The 20,080-nt window shown below is 39.7% G+C and overlaps 1 protein-coding gene across 1 annotated transcript in view; it reads right to left on the minus strand.

Annotated features, from left to right (window-relative positions):
- Nucleotides 1-3,478: 3,478 nt before the first annotated feature.
- The window catches only part of cacng2a (calcium channel, voltage-dependent, gamma subunit 2a), an 89,021-nt gene continuing 72,419 nt past the window's right edge, over nt 3,479-20,080 (minus strand). Inside the window, exons 3-4 of the mRNA XM_005726294.2 lie at nt 10,077-10,217; nt 3,479-5,307 (exon numbers count right to left, since the gene is read on the minus strand). Coding sequence (XP_005726351.1) covers nt 4,772-5,307; nt 10,077-10,217 — 677 coding nt within the window. The 3' untranslated portion in view covers nt 3,479-4,771. The remainder of the gene's footprint in view (nt 5,308-10,076; nt 10,218-20,080) is intronic.

Here is a 20,080-nt window from a genome sequence, read left to right on the forward strand (position 1 = left end):
ACACACACACACACACACACACACACACACACACACACACACTTTCTCTTTAATGTAATCCAGGCTTGTAAAATGGCTTCTGCTTATGAATTCTGAATAAAGGAGGCTATACATAAAGAAGCCCTATTCATTTAGACTGCTACGTTGACACATTTTCCCCTCAAATTTATGGGGAGCAGCTCGTGTCCATGAACTCAGATAATGGCTTATTAGGATCTCAGCACATTTTTAAAGAGAAACTTTTCTCTGCCCTCTTATTTGATGAATCTGAAAGTGTCCAGAGCTTAGAGGATATCTAAGAGCATAATTTCACAGAGAAGTCTGCAAATCCTTTGATTTATATTTATTTCAGTGGTTTGACTTGTCTCTGCACAAGAAACACATGCTGAAGAACAATCTGCCTTTTGTCTCACAAATAGATTTGCTTTGTACACCTGCTTCAACAGCGTACAGTTAGCACTTCACACGCTTATACACACTTGCAGCAGTGTTTTAGGCTCTGAAAGCAATGCTTTTAGGCTGGTGGTGTAGAAAGGTTTTGGATGTTCTTTTTGCAGGCAAACCTCTGGTAGAACTGTGTTATTGCAAACCCGTGTTTCTTTCTTGGGGATGCCTCGATGCAGAAAGATGCCGCTGCTGTTTGTGTCGAACATGCAGGCTTCTCTGAGGCTTTTTAGAAAGAAAGGAACAAATGTGCTCACTACTGTGTAAAAGAGCTGTGTTTGTAAAGCACAAGAGATAAAACTCCCAGACAGCCTGTTTTGTAAATTTATGGGTTGAGCTGCTTTTTGTTAAACAGAGATATTGCCATGCTTTAAACGTGGTAAAGTCAGACATTTGATGGCCGATGGTGATATTTTTTGGATTGCAGCTCCCAGTGGTCGATTACAGCGTGTTATCACAATTTTACAACAGCAGGCTGAGGCCCTGATTTTAGCAGAGCACACATGGTTTTATGTCTGACAGCTCAGCCTTTATTTTTATGGGTGTATGAAGGCTGATGCCAATATTTTTTAGAAGGAAGGTGCCAAATAGCAAATATTTTGTATAGATATTCAGTGTCTGAAAAATAGCCCTCTATCAAACTCCTGGCATTTCTTTATTCCATATACTATATAAGGTTAACACCAAAATGGTTCTGTAAAGAAAAGATGGAAAAAATGTCTGTATACTGAGTTAAAACATTTATTTCTGTCCAATGTTGCATTATTTATTTATTTACCAAAATCTTGTATTGATGCTAGATTTTCAATATTCTCATTGGACTTAAGGTCTACACTCTGTGGTGGCCGATCCTTGTGTGAAAAATGATGCCCCATGCTCCCTGAACCACACGGTCCCAATTTGAGCCTGATGAATCCTGGCATCTTAGAATATGCCTGTGCCATCAGGGAAGAAAACAAATCGATTGATGGAAAAGCCTGGTCATTCAGTATAGCTAGGTGGTCAGGTGACCTAATTTTTTCGCCACATAACGTTGCTGAAGACCCGATCAGCTGAAGAAACCTGAGATTAGCGTATGGTAGAAAGGAGTCATGATTGAGAAGTGTTAAATATCCTGTTGCCATCCTAAGCATATTAATCACTCCAGAAATTACCCAGTTACCTATTTAATCCGAGTGACTTTTGTTGTAAGCAGTGTGTGCTTAAAGTGGACTTAATCATTTTTTCTGAATTTCATCATCAGTGTATCTGATGGCTAACAGTAAACAGAAACAGTTTATAGTTTGTTCAGTGTACCTTCCAAAATGCAGAAAAATATAATCTCTCTCTGACAGCTCAAGCTTCAGACCACAAGTTTGACAGGATTTCTGATCCTGGACCTGTTTGTGTCTTTGGCTATAGGCAGATGTGAGATCTTGTAAATGCTGATTGGTATAAAAAACGGATTTCAACCCTTTATTACAAAGGCCTTCCTTTTACAGCCTTGCGTGTTGAAAAGGAGTAGCCTACATTATTCCCCATAATTTCACAATATTTTTCACATTTCACCTAATCTTGTTTTGTAATTATAGCATCTGCATCTATTGTAGTTTTCCTCTTTCCTTGTGAAATACTGGATTTGCCAAACTCTTAAATAAGTAAACCTGAAAATAAAAAAAATATGAGACAATAATTATGTGGATGTTACTCACCTCAGCGCTTGTCCTCCCTTATTTGACATTTTACTACAGTGACTTCAGTCCACCACAGTAATAAATAATGTTGGTTTAAATCCTGTTTATCTGATACATTCCAGTTTCTTCCAATAAATCAGGACTCTTCAAAAGTCCTTAAAAGTAAGTCAAAGTCAGAGTTCACCAGGGTTCTGCACAAGGACTGATTCCTCTCTCGTTATATATATTAAAGCTTTAGCTGATATTATTGAAAAAAAAAACAAACAACAGAAAACAAAAACCACTGCATACATTAAATGTGCACTTGTAGTTCTCTACGAAGCCAGACAACACAAATAAATTAGGTAAACTATTCTAAATACTGAATTATCATATGCTGCCCTAAAAATCTCTGAATCATAACGTCACAGTGAGCAACCACAGAGTGATTATATGTCTCTTTTCTTAAATATTGGCTTCCTGTAAATCCAGATCCAAGATCTTTCTCCCCAAAAAGACTGCAGACTTGTAGTTCGTAGAGTTTCTAGTGGGAGGCGGGGCCTTTAGTTACCAGGCTCCTGCCATGGTGCACCAGCTAGAACAGCAGTTCTACTTTTAAGATTGTGCTTAGAACCCTGAATCAGCCTTTAGTTATGCTGCTATAGGCTCGAGCTGCTGAGGAAACTTCGCATGATGCACTTAGCATTTCTTCTCTGCTTCCCTTTTATTCATTATGGGAAGCAGAAGGCATAGCTTACATGCCATTGTTAATCACATGGCACGTCACACATCTCTGCTTCTCCTGCTTCTGCAGGTGGTCGCTTCCTGTTAAAAGTGAGTTCTTACTCCTCACAGTTGCCAAGCTCTGCTTGTTGGGAATTGTTATTGTTTTCTCTGTAATATCATGGGGTCTAGCTCATGTTATCAAGCACTTCGAGACATGTGTTTTCCTGAACTTATCTATTTTCTAAAAGGCTAAAAAGTCACATTCACAATGAAGTCAAAACATTATAAATGCTAAAAACCACAGCTCTGTTTGACAAATACTTTCCTTTCAAGCCTGATTCTGTTTGTATTTCTTTTCTTCTCTAATAAGGACCAACATTTCAGATATCAAAATGTGACAGACAGACAAGTGCGACAAACAAGAAGGTGTTGTAAAGACACGCAGTGAAACGTGATGATTTGTTCCCCCTAGGGTTCGTATTTTATTCATCAGGACTTGATGCATCCAAGTATAGGATCATTCGGTTTTGGCACCTTCAATTTGAACAACACATTAAAAATCAAACGAAACAAAGAAATGACTAAGGCTGTGTGAGTTTTAAAAATAAAATACATACATACATACATATATTTATATATTTATAAAGAAATCGACCAAACCATTTAAAAAAGCAGTTTTGTTCCATGTAGATTGTTTGGTTCGTCTCACAAAAGCAGTAATGAACTAAATAAATAAATAAAAAACATAAGAAAAATACACATGAAAACATTAATACTTTAGCGCCTTGGCTTTCCCCCCCCCCCTTTATAATTATTAACCTTTAAAACTTAAGTTTCTCAGAGCAGATTTGCTGTAATTTTATAGCATGCATTTAATTTCTGAAATTGTGAGTCACTTAGCTTCTCTTGTACTATTTCATATTTAACTTGTTTTTATTTTTGTGTTTGGCGTCCTCTTCTTTTCCTTGCCCTCTGCTCCTTCCTTTCTTATTTAGCAGAAGTCGTGTTTGGAGTCTTCGCTTTGTGTGACCTTTAACCCCCTTTTGTTGGCTCTTTCTGTTAAGGGGTTTCGACTCTCGCGTTACGACCCCCCCCATATAAAAAAAGAAAGTGAACAGGGACCGAGAAAAAGACGAGAAGGTTCTATTAAAAGATATTATTCTACTGTCTGCGTCTGCCTGTGGTGGCTGCTGTACTGCTGCTACCTGAAGGACCATCTCTTGTTCTCGACCTTCGAATGAAAGGATACTAAAAGAGTCTTTTCTCATATTACCAACAGCACTTGGTTTAGTTAACTCGATTTTTTTTGTGTATGTGTGTGTGTTTTTTCTCTTTTTTTGCTTCGGTAAAGTCTGTATCTCTTGATTATTAACGTAATAATTGATTTATAAAAGTAATACATATATATATGTATATATAGTACCTTTGTTAGAGATTACAGATTGGGGTAATTCTTACTGAATCCCAAGCTGTAACAATTCACAGTTTTAATGCAAAAAAAATGAACAAATCAGTCAGTAAATAAAAGAGGTGGCAGGCTGGCTGAGGGGGGAGCTTGACCTGTTGCTCCAACCAAACTTGTGGGGCAATACTGTCAAACATAAGGGCAATGAAATGATGAAACCAATTCTTTGTCTCATAAATGCCCACCCCTCCCACCCTCCCTGTCAGCGCCCCGAACCTCAAACAAATCCTGCTCAAAAATACCTGACAGAGCTCACTTCCTTGGGACATCCTGTCCCACTCTCAGTCCTCTGCCATTCAATCCAGGAACACAGCAGACTTGTTGAAACTCTCTCAACAATGGTAATGGAAAAGTCATGCAGCTGAACAAAAAGAACAAATGTCTATAAACATGGAAATCCATCTTCTCCTGGGGCGTTCTCCACCCACAGGGGTTTCCGTGTCTCCTGGTCTCCGCCGTGCTGGCCTGGCCTGTGTCGACTCTCTCATACAGGCGTGGTGCGGCGGTTCGCTGTGTTGGTGTGGCTCGAGTCTTTCAAGTCCTTCTGGATGCAGTTGTGGACTTGCAGGAAGTTGTGGTCCCTCTCAGAGTTGTAGGTGGCGGTTGGTGTGCCGGAGGATTTGAGGGTGTCCCGGGGAAGCGTGTACATGGAGATCTCCGTGGATGGCAGCGCGCTGAAGCCCTTGAGGCCCACCGGCGAGGTGTCGCGAGAATGCGACGGGTCTGTGGAGCGGGAGGAGGAGCGCGAGCGGCGTCTGTAGCGGTAGCGGTAGCTGGGGATCCGTGTTATGGCCGAGCCTTGGAGGTAGTCGGCTGCGCGCGCCCCTATTCGCAGCTGTCGATGGCGGTCGATGAACATGTGCACGGCCAAGACGCCCACCATCTCAGCCATGATGAAGGAGAGGGCACCGAAGTAGAAAGACCAGCCGTAAGAGTAGCTGTTCTTCTTCGAGTCACTTTTTGAAGGGTCTCCTGCGTTGGCTGATATGTACACAATGATCCCGATGATGTTGCTCAGGCCTTACGTGTTGGGAGATGTAAGATGGGCACAAAATAAGGGAAGAATTGTCGATTTATTGGGAGAAAAAGATAGAGGAAAAAAGACAAAGAGAAAACAAGACACAAAGTATCAGTCAAGATGAACTCAAGCCTTTAATCCTGGTAACTTACCATTCAGGCTCACACCAAATATGTTTAGAGTGCTGATTCAGGCACTGTACACAGTCTGCTAATCCTGTCCAACTCCTCATCCAACACGGCTGATGTTACAGTCTTAATCTTTGCCCTTTCTGTGGCAAAAAAGGACATTTATGTCTTGTCTAGATTGAAATAAAGCATATATTCTGTGTCTGAACATATATCCAAATATATGATCTCTTTATATATATTTACGTCTCCAGTTATATATCTTACTTTGCCTTTTTAGTTTAGTCAGACACACAGAAATGTTTGACATGGTATTTCTGGGAAGATGGATTGTAGGGAAAGTGTGTCAGGGACACCATATTTTTAGAGATGAGTCCCAACGGGTGGTTTTTAGCCTAGCAACAGGACCAAGAGAAATGAAAGGAAGGGAAGAGAAGAAGTGACTTGTAGCTGCAGTGACAGACGTGACCAGCAGCCCGAGAGTTTTCAGCATGGCCTTTTGAATTCATGGTGTAGAACATTAAGTTTTAAAAAAGTACTTTATAGCAAATACTGAGAGGAAAAACACCAACATTGTGTCTGTGCAGTAAAAATTAGGGTGCATCTGAGATTTTGTTACCTTTACACAGAGCCAAGCAAGCAGCTTCCCTCATTTACACTCTATGGGAACATATTCACTTGATCTCATTTTGAAGTACACTGTAAACCCAAAGAATTTAGCAGAACTTGTTGATGAACTTAAATGTTTCAGTTTATCAGAACTCTACTATATTGTGTACATTTCACATTTACCCTTTTCACTAAAATAAAAGTAAAATGTTTAATAATTACATTGAAAAATATTTAGTAACTAGAACTTAAAGTTTTCATTCATATCTGCCATGAGAACAAGTTGACATTACCTAAAAAGGAATGAGTGAAACACAATCACATTTGTTGTTCACTTTTGTGATCTTTTTTAATTACACAAAACTCAAAGATCTGGACACTGAAAACTCAAAAACATGTCACACAAACTGTACAAAAACCAACTGTGTACTTCAAAATTTAAAAGCACATTTCTTCAGTTCAACAGTATTTTCTTGGCCTCCACTGATGACACACTGCACTGTTAATATTCAAAAATATCAAATGCTAAAGACATATGTCTTTTTCAAATAGCAGATGTGACTAATTACACTGTAAACTGATGAAATGCTACATTTTTAAATGCTTATGTACAACCGTCCTGGTTCTGTTATTTTACAACCTGCTTTGTTAACATTCATATTCAAAATAATGACCATCAGAAATGTCTTGAAGTTCAGTTATTGCAACAAAAATAATAAAATAAAACAACAAAGACAATACTGTGCTCTGAGACGGTGATGCACATTTTTGGGGAACAGTTTACCAGATTACAGATTACTCTCAAGGAATACAGTGTTGTTCAGTCCCTTGGTAATAGTTGTAGTAGTAGGTGTAGTGCACAGATCACTCCAAACATGACTAAGAAGTTCATCAGCAGTTCTTGGGAGACCTCCACAAAGTCACTCTGAAGGACTTTCACAGTCTGGTAATGAAGTGGGTTTTTGTCAAAGATTACTATAACAAGGGCGGCTGCATCATCTCAGATATGGCTCATTTGATTCGTCCTGAATGAATCAGAGAATGTGATCACAAACTAATTCTCTAATTCACAGGACTATTGTATGACAGATCACCTCTCCAGTTAATCATCATAATCATCTTCATCAGAAAAGTGGTTTATACTTGTTGTGACGCAGGAGATTCTGCAAATCTTTATAATACTTTAAGTCTTTAAGCACCATCCAGGAACCTTTGTTGTGTCGGAGTTATGTTCAAAAGCCATGTATTATTTTAGCTACAACTCTGCATTTTGTAGTTGTTTTGAGAACAAACTACACGTGGGTAGGTAAAAACAGATGATCTGTGTTCTAGACTGTAATCTGTTCTGAGTCCACTGAACCCCAGTGACAAATAAAGAGGAAAAGCTGAGATGGTCTGGGTGTGTGCAGAGGAGGAATACTGGATATAGTGGACAGATGATGTTGAAGGTTGAGCTGTAAGGCTGGAGAAAAGAAAGAGGAAAGCAAAAAATTAAAGCAAAGTGAATTCAAGAATAGAATTCAAAGTCTCAGTTTGAGGTTCATTTCATTATTAACATTTTACATTTCAGCCAAAACTTTTGCTGTCTTACCTGTACTAGGATACTTCTATTTGAAAAAAGTAATTGATTGAATAAGATGGCCGTTAGGTTTGGCGTGGAACGTGTTGGGCATGCTCTGTTTGAACCCCTTTGAAGGTTGGTGCTTTGAGTACACCTACATCGGAAAAAAAGTGCAAGTTATGACCTTTGCTATGGTGAGAACAAGAACCTATGCCTCTCATCAAATTGAGTGAAGTAGCTATACATTTGGATTCTGGTAATATTAGATGTTGTTGAAAGACACTGAAACGAGAATTCTGACTTTCAAAAGGCTGAAGTAACATATCCCCTCCCAAAAAGTTTAGCCATCTCTCTACATCAGGGGTGTCCAAGTCCAGGCCTCAAGGGCCGGTGTCCTGCAGGTTTTAGATATCACCCTGTGTCAACACACCTGAATCACATAACTAGTTCATTACCAGGCCTCTGGAGAACTTCAAGACATGTTGAGGAGCTCATTTAGCCATTTAAATCAGCTGGACATGTCTAAAACCTGCAGGACACCGGCCCTTGAGGCCTGGAGTTGGACACCCCTGCTCTACATGGTCATATCACGAAAGGTTAACTTCTCTTTGCTTTTACCAGCTTATGTCACTTTTTCTCCAGTTCTGAAATTTTCATTAATTCCGTCCCCTTAAGTTTGAAAGACTTCATCATAATGTTTATATAGGACAGAGAGCATTGTATCAAAAAAGGACAAAAAAAATCAAATACCTCAGAATAACACATTGTCTATAGTAAAAATGTAGCAGTCTGTCTCAGCTACCATGGTGAACTCATCTTATTAGCTGTTAGCTTATTAACTGTTAGCTAACGGTGTCACTGATTGAGAATTGCTTTGCTGACATTTCACTAAAATGGGTTGGAAAAAAGTGAAATCTAAAGAAAAGTAGAATACTTACTGTGATACAAACATTGGTGGTTCAATGAGTCTTCAGTCCCACCCACTCACATTTTAAAATCAAACTACTGCAGACACATGGGCGGACCTCCATATTTGACAGGAAATTACAGCATTAGTGGAGTCTTTATTAGTACAAAACAAACCTAGATAAAAAGGTCAGGTTATTGTTTTTAAAGCTTGCAGTTGATGAAGATTTTTATAATGGCCTAATAACTGCACTGCACTAAATGAATAATTTTTAAGTCCAATTGTTTTTTAAATGTTTAAAATGTTTATGAAATGTTCCAAAAAGAAATAAAAGCGACAAAAAAAGGAGCAAAAAACAAAACAAAACAAAACCCCAAACAAAAACAATTTGTTAAACTTTGTGGATAATGTTAGTGAAAGAACCTGTGAGCAACTAATAAAAGACAAGGACACTTTAATTCTCGGTCCCTGTTCACTCATTGTCTTTTCCCAGAATCTGAATCAACCCAGCTGCTATAGCAGACTAAAAACAAATATCTTTTATATTTGGGGTTCAAACTGACACCAGGAATCAAAACCTTCCAAAGATGTCGGCCATATAATTTAAATAAATTAGTAAAAGTAGCAAGCACTTAATAGCCAAAATAGTTGAAGTTGATCCAAAACAATAAATTATGAACTAATTCAAATGTAAGAAAATTTTAGATGAACATAAGCTATTTGAGTTAGTAGGACTGTTTTTAAAAAAATTAAGTTGACATTTTCTTAATGTGTTTAATTACTTTGAACATTTGGTTTACAGTGTAGATGTAGTCTAACCTCCAGCTTCCAACAGTTTAATGTTTATCCCTTCTTTAAGCAGATAATCGTAACAGATTATGAATAATACCTGCTGGTTTCAACTGTTATGTGGCATTTAAGGTAAAGTGACCATCAGTTTGCAAAAGCAAAGACAATATGTTTGATTGATTTCTTGTATTGTATCAAAATAGTGAATTTGTTGCTCAGTAAAAGCAATTTTACGTGCGTTGTACTTGTCTGCTTTGTAATTAGAGCACATATGCTTGTACCCAAACTAAATGTACATTTCATCTACATGTCAGTGCATTCTGATGTTATTTATTTGCTTTGGGGTGAAAAGATGCCATGTTTTTCATGAAACAGATGAATGATGAATTCAAAAATGGGGTTATAAATACAGAGGGTTGACTGATACACTGGGCTGATACTGCCACATCAAACACAGTACTTAAATATATGTTGTCCAGTAAATGCCAGTGTGAATACTTTATGACAGAACATAACATAGAAAAAGAGCAGTGCATTAGTTAGCACTATTGCCTCAAAGAAACCCCTGGGTTCTTATGTACCACCTTTCTGTGTTTGCATTGGTTTCTCCAAGTTAACTAAACATACATATCAAAGGCATGCATGCTAAGTTAACTGATTCTAAATTGGCCTGCTTGACTGTGAGTGCGAATGATTGTCTGCAGCCAGTTCAAAATTAGTGCAGATGGTTTGACAAATTCTCAAGCTTTTGTTTCATTTTGCGGGTGTTTGACTGACCTGCAGACACAAAGAAGATCCCTGCGCTGAGGATGATGTTGTGGCGTGACTTGTAGAACTCACTGGCAGCTATACACAGGCCTCCCATGAAGAGCAGGATGACGCTAAGGATGGGGAAGATGCTGGAGGCTCGCACCGCACCTGGAAATCAGTGGAAGACGGGAGAGGGAAAAAATTGGGGAGAGGGAGGCCAATGGAGAATGGGATGTGATTTGGTGTACACACAGAGGGAGGACAGCCAAAAGGGCAAAAAAGAAAGTGGGGGAAATGGCAGGGATGAGCATAAATCAGAGGGAGCGACAAACAAAGACAGAAAAGCATATTAAGATCCATTTCAGCATCTGGTCCTTGTTTGTGAGCACATCCTAATCAACACCCCAGCAGGCCTGTGAAAGACTCCATCAACACTGTCTAGTGAGTGTGTATCCCCACAGTGAGCCTGTTACCCAACCTTATGTAATCACACTGCTTGACTCTACCTCTCTCTTCCTTTGCACACTTCTCCACACACCACAGAGCAAACCGGTTGCTTCATGTGAAAGGCGGTCCACAAAAGCGCTACGAGACTCTGGCATGTATATGAGCCAGGCCGCAGTGCAGAGGGATACAGCCTCTGTCTTTGAAACAAAACAGTGTCCTTGCAGCTAATTATCATGAGGAAAAAAAATGGAAACGGGATAAGATGTTACTTTTGAGGTCAAACCAGGGTCATAAAAGAGCTGCACTGCACCCTGGGGTGTCAGGTAAAATTAGAGTTTGAGAAGCACAGAGTTTCTCTCTAACAGTCACCTCCTGCCATACTTTTGCCTCTCACACTTCAATTTCCCCCATCCCTCCCCCTCTCGCCTGTTTAACATGCACACTTAGACTTTCATCAGGGTGGTTAAATTTTCACCACTTCACCTCATCTCCCCACGTTGCTGCCGCCTCAGCACTTTTCTCAGCTTCTCCCCAAAGTGCTGACACGGGGCTGGGTGGCTCTGTGTGGAGCTTGGCCGCTTGCACCTCCATGGGGACCAGCTGGAGGTCCCAGCGGCCCTTCTGCCTGCCTGCCCGCCGCCATTCATCACTTCCCTCCTCACTTGATCTCTATCCTGGATCCGTTTTTCTCCTTCCCGCTGAGCACCGTGAGACTTCTTGGCTGATTGCTGGCTCAGTGGGAAAGCTACCTTGTGCCCTCAGGTGGGCTGGTTGGCATCAGCTAACAGCTGCAATGCCAGTGGTGGCCACAGCTGGCAGGGCGTTCACCCTCCACTGGGCTCTCACTGGTAACCACAGCAAGATAGGAGACTGCTGAGGCTCTGCAAAGTGTATGCGATGGATGCAGTCATAATAAAAAATGAATAACAATTAGAAAAGAGTTGGCTGCTTGATTTCTTGATCTCACTCAAGACTATCTTCATCAATTTACTCCAAGCAGCAAACTCTACAGCTGATAAATGAAGGCAGCATCAATGTGTCAAAAACTGCAGCTCTGGCATTCAAAAAGGATGTACCTTTGTTTTGATGAAGGCAATTCCAGTACATTATTTGTATGTCACTTTGCACTAATTAGCAGGTATCTGTGTCTGTGCATTGCAACCATACACTCTATGTGTGCAGCAATCTTTCTACTCTTGGCTGATAAGTTATCCCTTCACCCTCTTATCCCAATATAATTATATCTAACTCTAAAAGGAAAAAGAGATGCGAGTGTCTAAAACTAATAGGTGATAATATAATAGCTATGTCTATCTTTGTGATAATGCCCTAGGGTGTTTTCTGACATTCAGACCTGAACAAATTTATAAATTCAGTCATGAATTCTTCTAAAGTTTTATAGGCAAAGATGACAAAACCCACAAAGTTTTGATATGACACTTGTGACAAAACTGAAATACAGTAAGTCTGTTGGTACTCCAGAGTAAAAGCCTAAAAAAGCAAAGTAAAAAGGCATGTATTTAAAAACATATATCTCATATCATCCACAATAATACAGAGTTCAGTTTGAATAGCTCTTATAGAAGCTCAACAACTTGGAAATTCACTAAGGGCAAAACAGAAGTTCTTGTCAAATTGTAACCATGCTGTGATTAGTCTCTTAGTAATTTAATTGGCTGAATAAACTGATATAGGCTATAACTCCTCAGACTGAAAAGTGAAGGCCAGTGAGGAAGTGCCTTAAAGCTGCATTATTTCTAATAGCCAGCAGAGGGCGACTCCTGTGAGTGCAGAAAAAATGTCTGTTTGAAATCTAAGGGGAAAAACAATCACTGGTTAACTTAATCTATGACTTTAGCAGACAATTTCCTGATAAGGTCACAGTTTCAACTGTTAGTCTCAAGTTATAGTCAACACAACATAATGTTGATTTTGAGAATAATGGGCCCAACTAAGGCCAAAAAGTATGATAAAGTTTAAAGATGGAACAACTATTGACAAGTTGCTGGATTAAAACAGTACACTGTCTCTTGGTTTCTCACTCATATCCACCCTTTTCCCTTTCAAAACACCAAGGTGGTAATGGCAAAGCTAAGCTTGAGGACGCATTGGTTACATCAGCCAAAAATCAAGAATTGAGGTCTTGTTTAGCATAAAGCTGAGATATGGACAAACACAAGAAAGATAACATGGTGCTGATAGTCTGTTGAGACCATGACAAAGGGTTTTGGTCTAATTCCCTCCTGTATCTCTAAACCAACTGAAACTCACGCTGAGCTCAGTGCATGGTTGGCAGCAGCAGTGCCGGAGTGGGCTACACTGCATAAGCAGTGGTGCAGAAAGTGAAGTGAGCACACAGAGGTTTGGATAGGACATGCATCCTTTCTCTGACATTGGCAACTAAGATTTTCAGCATATAAGGTGTGGAAAGGGTATAGCCAGGTAACGAGGACCTAACCACAAACTAACAACAAGTAATGATTGCGTGACAATTAGCTAATATGAAAAATAATCAGCAACAAAATTTCAGGATATGTCTTCATCAGGTTTTCACATAAAAAGGCTGTTAAAGTGGCAAAAAGCAGGTAGGGAGCAGGTGAGAAAATAATAAAAATACTTACATTATAGATCCACATCCCACTGACAGCACACAGGAGGAGGCACATTGTTCACAGGTTTCATAGACTGAACATTCAGCTTTGGTGTGAAAGGTACCATTGTATGAAAATAGCACCTATTTGGATAACAGCCTATGACTGTATTTTTGGATGTTATGTAAAGTGGTGTAACGGACAGCAGTGTCATCCAACACTGCTGGTCCAGAGCAGATATTTCAACATCTAGTGACCACACTGACCTGAAATTCAGTATGGTGATTTGTGCTCCCCCAGAGGATGAATGCTAATGATTTTTGGTGACCCCATGACCTTTCTGTTCCGGGCATTACGAGGCCAAAACAAAAACAAAGCGAAACCGCTCCTCATCCCTAGAGGATTCACACTTTCATGCATTATTTGATATTTTAAATTTTAATGAGTATATGACATTTGGTGGGTTTGTTAATAGATCCAAACATATATATATAGAATTAATTATAATGATCCCAGAGCTGACAAACAATTATTATTTTTTTATCTCCAAAACTGCCAACAGCCTGAAAAAAATTAAATAAAGTACGATGTTCATTCTGTTCTGCGCTGTACATGGATGAGACGACAGTTATCAAATAAATTACAATAAAAAAAACTGCTGCTTTTACATTTTACACAGAAAAATCTGTTCGAAAAATGCAGACTGGATTTGTTTAAATAATGTTTGTCTGAATGGCCATCTGGGACAATGAATGCAAGGCCCACACTGTCACACAAATGCTCTTTACTTTAGGATTTATGGATTCACTTGTATATTTTTAAATGATGTAAGAATGCTCTGCCATACTTTTTATTTAGGATGTTACTATTTAAACAACTTTTAATGTACTTAAAAAAAAAGAAATTATGAGATACTGCATGGAAACAAAAAACTGTTTGACTTTATTTTTTTTAGCTTTTATATTGTAAAATCAATGCTGATGAATTCAATTACAAAAAATAAAAAATCCGATATATTCCATCCATCTATTTCCTTCTGCTCCAGATTTCGCGGGAAGCAGTCTAAGCAAACACAGAGACTTCTGAGGGGACACCGAGGTGTTCCTAAGACAGCTGAGAGATATAATCACTCCAGCATCTCCTGATTCTACCCTCTGGTAGGGTACAGGCAAAACATAAAATCAGACCCTTAAATTTTAGTTAAAAATTCAAGTTAATCATCCAGCATACCAAAGACAAGCAAATGATTCTAAAACTAAACATCCCGCCATTAAAGTTACTTTCCATTTGTGGTGTCACATGGGTGCCAGAAATTACAGGAAGAACTCTTTTGGGCATTGAAATGAGAACAATTAAGTGGAAAAATCTACGGAGAGCTTCAATGAGGTGGTATTTGTTAAAATTTCTCTGCTATGAGCAACATGGATAGAAACGATTTAATATGTGAAACCTTAGTGCTTGATCTATAAAGGACCTAGAGAGCATTCATGTTTCTGACATTTCCTTTAAATTCATCCTAGCTGATCAAAACAAAAGACCTGGAGCACCTGGTTTTGGATAATAGGATGAAAATGACTGAGCTGAAGAGATTCACGGATCAGTAGCACCTTTATGAAACTGTTTCTGACCTGACATTGTAATGTCTCTGCTCCCTGTCCCACCCACATCCATCATGCCATCATTCAACATCACGATGTACTTATCGTTATATTTAACCTTGCCCGGCCACTGAGCTCCAATCTGTATGATGAAGAAGACTTTAATGCCGTTATTCGCCACCTTCCATTTTTCTTTCATGTGTCTGTCTCTGTCTGCTGCACACAGTCATCTCGCCATCTTTGTCACACAGCAAACGTCCCACATCTCATTTTTTCTTTGTCTTCCCCCCCATTTCTCTCTCTCTCTCACTTAATTTGCACTCAGTCAAAGCACAAGGCAGTTTGAGAGATAAAGTGTCATCTCGCCCTCCCCCCTCTCTCCCGCTTGTCTCCTTGCTCATCCACAGGGGATTGTGGGGTTTTGAGTAACCAGTGAGGGGGGATGATTAAATATTAAGTTGTCCTGAGAGTTGACCCCGCTCCTGTGTCCCACTCTAAACGCACCACTCTTCCTAAATGCCTCCCCCTCACTCTCTGCCTCCCTCACCACCTCTCCCGTTAACCCCAAAAGTATTGACCTGGCCATTCACAGCACATTACCTGCGTGAGGGCACGGGGGCTCTTTTTCATCCATCAGCTTCATTTGCAGGGACAAAAGAGGGACAGAGGGCCAACCAAATTTATTGATTGTTGACAGTGGGGCTGTTTAACGGTGCGGGATCTCAAGGTGACACCAAAGTTGAGGAAACCTCAGAGAGGCTCAGTTGCAGACAAACTTAGAGAGGAAAAGGAAGCCGATTTTGACTTTATTTCACTAATCAGCTGATACGCACATTGGTTAGCAACAAAATGTAACTGAGAATTTTGTCCATCTTAGTCCAGAACAACAGCCGACGGCTTTGATTCCTAAAGCTGCTGCTAAGCCTTTACAGATTGTATTTATTAATTTAAATGTCCATCAGTATTTGAATCTAAATGTGAAATTTAATTGCTACAAAATTAACAACTGAATAAATAAACAATTAGTGTTGACAGGCTTATTATGAACATGAAAATTCACGACTGATTGGGTACTCAAGCTGTGAAATTCAAGACATGAAACCCAGAAAGGAATGACTGGGTTATAAACAAGCATTCAGCCCCAAAGACAATTGGTTAGATATCTAATATTAGATGTGCTTTTATTAATCCAAAAATAAATGCTTATAAACATGTTATTTTATATATAGTAATGAAGCAACACCTTATGAACCCTTAAACAAGCAAACTAATCCTTTCAGTGTATAGTCAACAGCACAATAAGCATTAGCAAATGTAAGCAGACCCTTTATAAGCCTTTAATATTTGAGCCCTTCTTGTCTCTACAGAACGAGTGCCTCAGGTATGAGAGCTTCTGTGAAATCCTGAAAGCAATGAAAGGGATGCTGTGTAGTTCCAAGACGAGAAGCTCCAACTCATTTGCATGGCTTCGAAGGTCAGCTGGCCTGCAGTGCCACTCCGGTCCTCTGCATCCCCTGTGCTAACATCCATGTTTAGCAGTGCGCTGAAAAGTGCAGCGACCTTCAGAGTGACCTCCCAGCATGCAGTGAGCCTTCACTGGGATCAGGCTGCGCCAACATGCCCCTGGGTTTGGCTGACCACGCGCTATCTCAGAAAGAAAGGCTGAAGTCCCTGCAGATTTTTCATGCCAGGATGCACTCTGTTCTCCCGTGTAATACTGAGTGTGTCAGTGCTCACTTATCGTTTGTATGAAGCTCACATAGCTGTGTCTCCGAGCAGCTTGTTGCCTGCAGTGAGGACAGAGGATGGGAATTGTTGGATAAAGACTGGGCAAATAACTATGCCCCCAGGCAGTGAGGCTGCTTGTCTGAGAGGCCACCTATTTAAAACCAGTCCTTTCTCAAACTACATTCTCAGGATTTCACATCTTCACTTTCCATCTTTATAGGATCAGCTGAGCCCCCGTCAGAGTTTTGGATCCTGCCTGGAGGGATGCTTAAGCAGAGAAGCATCCCCAGGGGGACGCTGGCAGAAAGACTGACAGGCTGACAGATACACGGGGAATAGTCACTGCTGTGGATGGGTGAGTGGTGAAAGGACAGGTCTATGATACGCCACCTCTTTGTCCTTCTTTTACACATTTACAATTAATGCATGCTGTCTCTGATATACATACACGATTTCTTACTGATTAGAAATTTGTATCTGCACAAACTGTTTTTTAAATAAATTTTAGTGGATTATTTAAACATGGCTTTAAATAGTTCCAGATAATGAAAGCCATCCATCCATCTATAGGCAAGAGGTGGGATACACCCTGGAAAGGTCATCACTCTGTCACAGGACTGACACACAGCCATCCTTAATTAACAAATGAACCCATAAACAGTTAAACAAAATTTTAGTTACATAAATCTCACCAGTTTGAAAACTACTACCTTAAAGGCATGGCCTCAAATGACTTTATTCAGTTAGAGGATGAAATGAGGAACTGCACCAAGGCCAAGATAAATGACGATTGGAAGAATCTGTAAAGGTGCTGGATGACTGAGCGTGCATCAGGACAAGTAAAGGTACTGTTACAACGATGTAAAAATAAACAAACAAACACAAAAAGAAAGCAAATTAGGAACAAAAACATTATTTAGACAGTTGAATTGTGCATGCATTCCCCCTTGTCAGTGATTGCACTGCAAATACTGATGCACTGTAATACTGTAAGTAGTCTAGGTCAGCACATTCAAACTGATTTTAGTTCATGGGCAGCATGCAGCCAAAGTTTTAGTGGGTAAGACCAGTGAAACTGTTGTACTGTAAGCTATGTACAACAAACAAAGAAACAAGCTTTGTTTTTCATCATAAGGAAGTATAGCTGCATGGAGAAAATGTTCAGATTTAATGAACAAATCTGACTGTCTATATTCAGTCAATCTGCTATTAAATCCCCCCCCCCAACCCCCCCACCAACAATAAACAAAAACAAAAGACAGCTGTTGTCAATCAAATGAATGTGTCTGAATAGCAGGCACTGCATGTCTGTGACAGCAAGATGGCTGTAAAAGTGACAATTACTCACACCTCTGGCTCAGATGAAAAGATAGAACTTGGATCATGACATCATCACAAGTCATGATCCATAAACTACAAGTGCTTTTCTGGATGAAATTACTGTTAAAAAAAAGTCTTGATGCACACTTAATCATCCAGGTAAGGAAATCCTGAAAAATTGATTCTGTTGATCAGGGCTTAGCATTTTTACTGCAAAAAAGGAAAAGTTATTCTCTTCTGCACACCTGCCACATTAAACCCAGCCGTGTGCCAGTTCTGGCTTGCAGGCCGTGCATTTGACAATCCTGACCTTGGTGAATGAAGTTTAACTCTTTTACAGAAACCAAGAAAGGTTCATACAAAGGTCTGCTAGCTTTATATGACTGTTTGTGCACATTTAGTGATGCTTATGATCTACACAAGTGATATATCTTCACAGCAAATAGAAAAGGTCTCATTGATAATTATTATCAAGCAAAGTGGCTTAATTCTGACAGACAGCTGCTAAGAGAGGAGGGTAAAATGAGTGGCGAATCACTGCCAATCTCAACAATCCCATCCAAATGACAGCTTTAACCTCTGTGCTAATATGTAATGACGGCAGTGACCTTCGCGGTGCATTTTGTTTCTGAAGCCCTGACTTCAGAGCACATGAAAGGATACTCTCTGGAGTCCTGTGATTAGCACCGAGGTCACAGTTTTGATTTAGGTTGAGGTCACCGTCACAGAGAGCGGAGCATCTCGACTCTTTTATGTCGTGACATAAGTTTAGGAACTTTTCTGGTGATGAATGCTTCTTGCAGCTCTCACTTGCACTTACATTAAAAGCTGTATCATGGCTTATACTATATTTGACTTTAGCTGTGCTGTCTGCTGATAATTTGGTTTGAGGAGGCTGAGTTTGATTTCCAGAAACTTCAGGATGGAAAACCTGTTTTTGATACATTTGGAAAGCTCTGTATGGCACCAGCACAGTACTTTACACTACCTCTCTGTTATACATCCATTTCTTTTTTTTTTTCTTTTTTTTTGCCGCCTGTCCCATTTGGTTCTTTAGCCATCAGAATTGTTGTCTGAAGACCAACAAGGATACCCAATGGATTTACTTTGCCAAATGGATCATCGTGGCATTGCCGTATTGGTCCATTTGGTCGATCTTTGTTTTTATTATTTATTATATTTTATTTATACATTTCTTATCTACATTTGATGATGCAGATGCCAGTTTAAAGTATAAATTGTTCTGTAAAGACCAATAAAATTAAAAGTCACTGCTTTTCTCAAACTTTAATTGATTTCTTCTCCTACTGCTTGGTGTCTGTTTGCCCTGTGATGATTGGCACTTTTCTATTTACCAACAATATGACTGTTTTTTTTCCTTCTTCTTCTGTCAGGAGCTGAAATGAGAAATGCCGCATAAGTTTACTTTCCCCAGATGGACTAAATCCCACCTACTGTGATTTTATTGAGCCGGAACACTGTATATCGCTGCTATTTGGTTTCTCTTATGACAACAGAAAAGTAGGCTAGCAAGGAAAGTATCATTACAGTGTAGTGATAATATATTATTTTTTAAGGCTTGAGTAACACTGTGTGCAGTTTTTTCTCTTTTTTCTTTCTCTGTGCAGACATCCTGGCTTCAGCATGATGGGAATTATGGAAGCGGGTTAGCCCCGCCCATCCCTGCCATCCTGCTATCATGCGTGCCAACCTGCTCGCAGAGACCCAGGGTGAGAGCGGATACTGTGTGTACTGTATTGATTGGCACGGCTGCAGCTCGGGCTGGTGTCCGAGCTCTAGCACTCTTCTGCACTGGCTGACAAACAACTTAATGAGACTCAACACCCATGCACACCCATGGCTGGGCTTCACCAGCAGCTGGTCCTGCTCATGTCACAGTGGTTCCACACTTGCAACCTTTGTCCAAAAGAAAAAACCCAAAACTACTACCACTGAGGCCTCACAAAGCAAACTGAGAATATACAAGTCAGAGTTCTAGTCAGATTCCTATAAAACTTCAGTATATGTGTACCTTTTTTTTTTTTAACCAAAACTTCTTATTCTTAAGAATTCTCCTATTCTAGTAAAATGAGACGTGTTATATTTGAAATTTCAGTGCTCAAGCCAAGGCTTCATCATGGAACTTTATAACCTAGCGGGTGATGTCCCATGTGGCTACATTCTGTCATACTGTCTACGGACTACATAAAAATGTTCTGGGGAAAAAAATGCAACATATTTTAAAATATATTTAAATCTTTGTTTTTTGACAACACACAAAATACACATACAAGTAATCAGGGCCCATTTAATTTTAAAGTCCTCATAGTACCATATCATCCCTATA

This window comes from Pundamilia nyererei, unplaced genomic scaffold, assembly GCF_000239375.1.
Source record: "Pundamilia nyererei isolate P.nyererei 1_Seehausen unplaced genomic scaffold, PunNye1.0 scaffold00018, whole genome shotgun sequence".
In the NCBI taxonomy this organism is placed as follows: Eukaryota; Metazoa; Chordata; class Actinopteri; order Cichliformes; family Cichlidae; genus Pundamilia; species Pundamilia nyererei.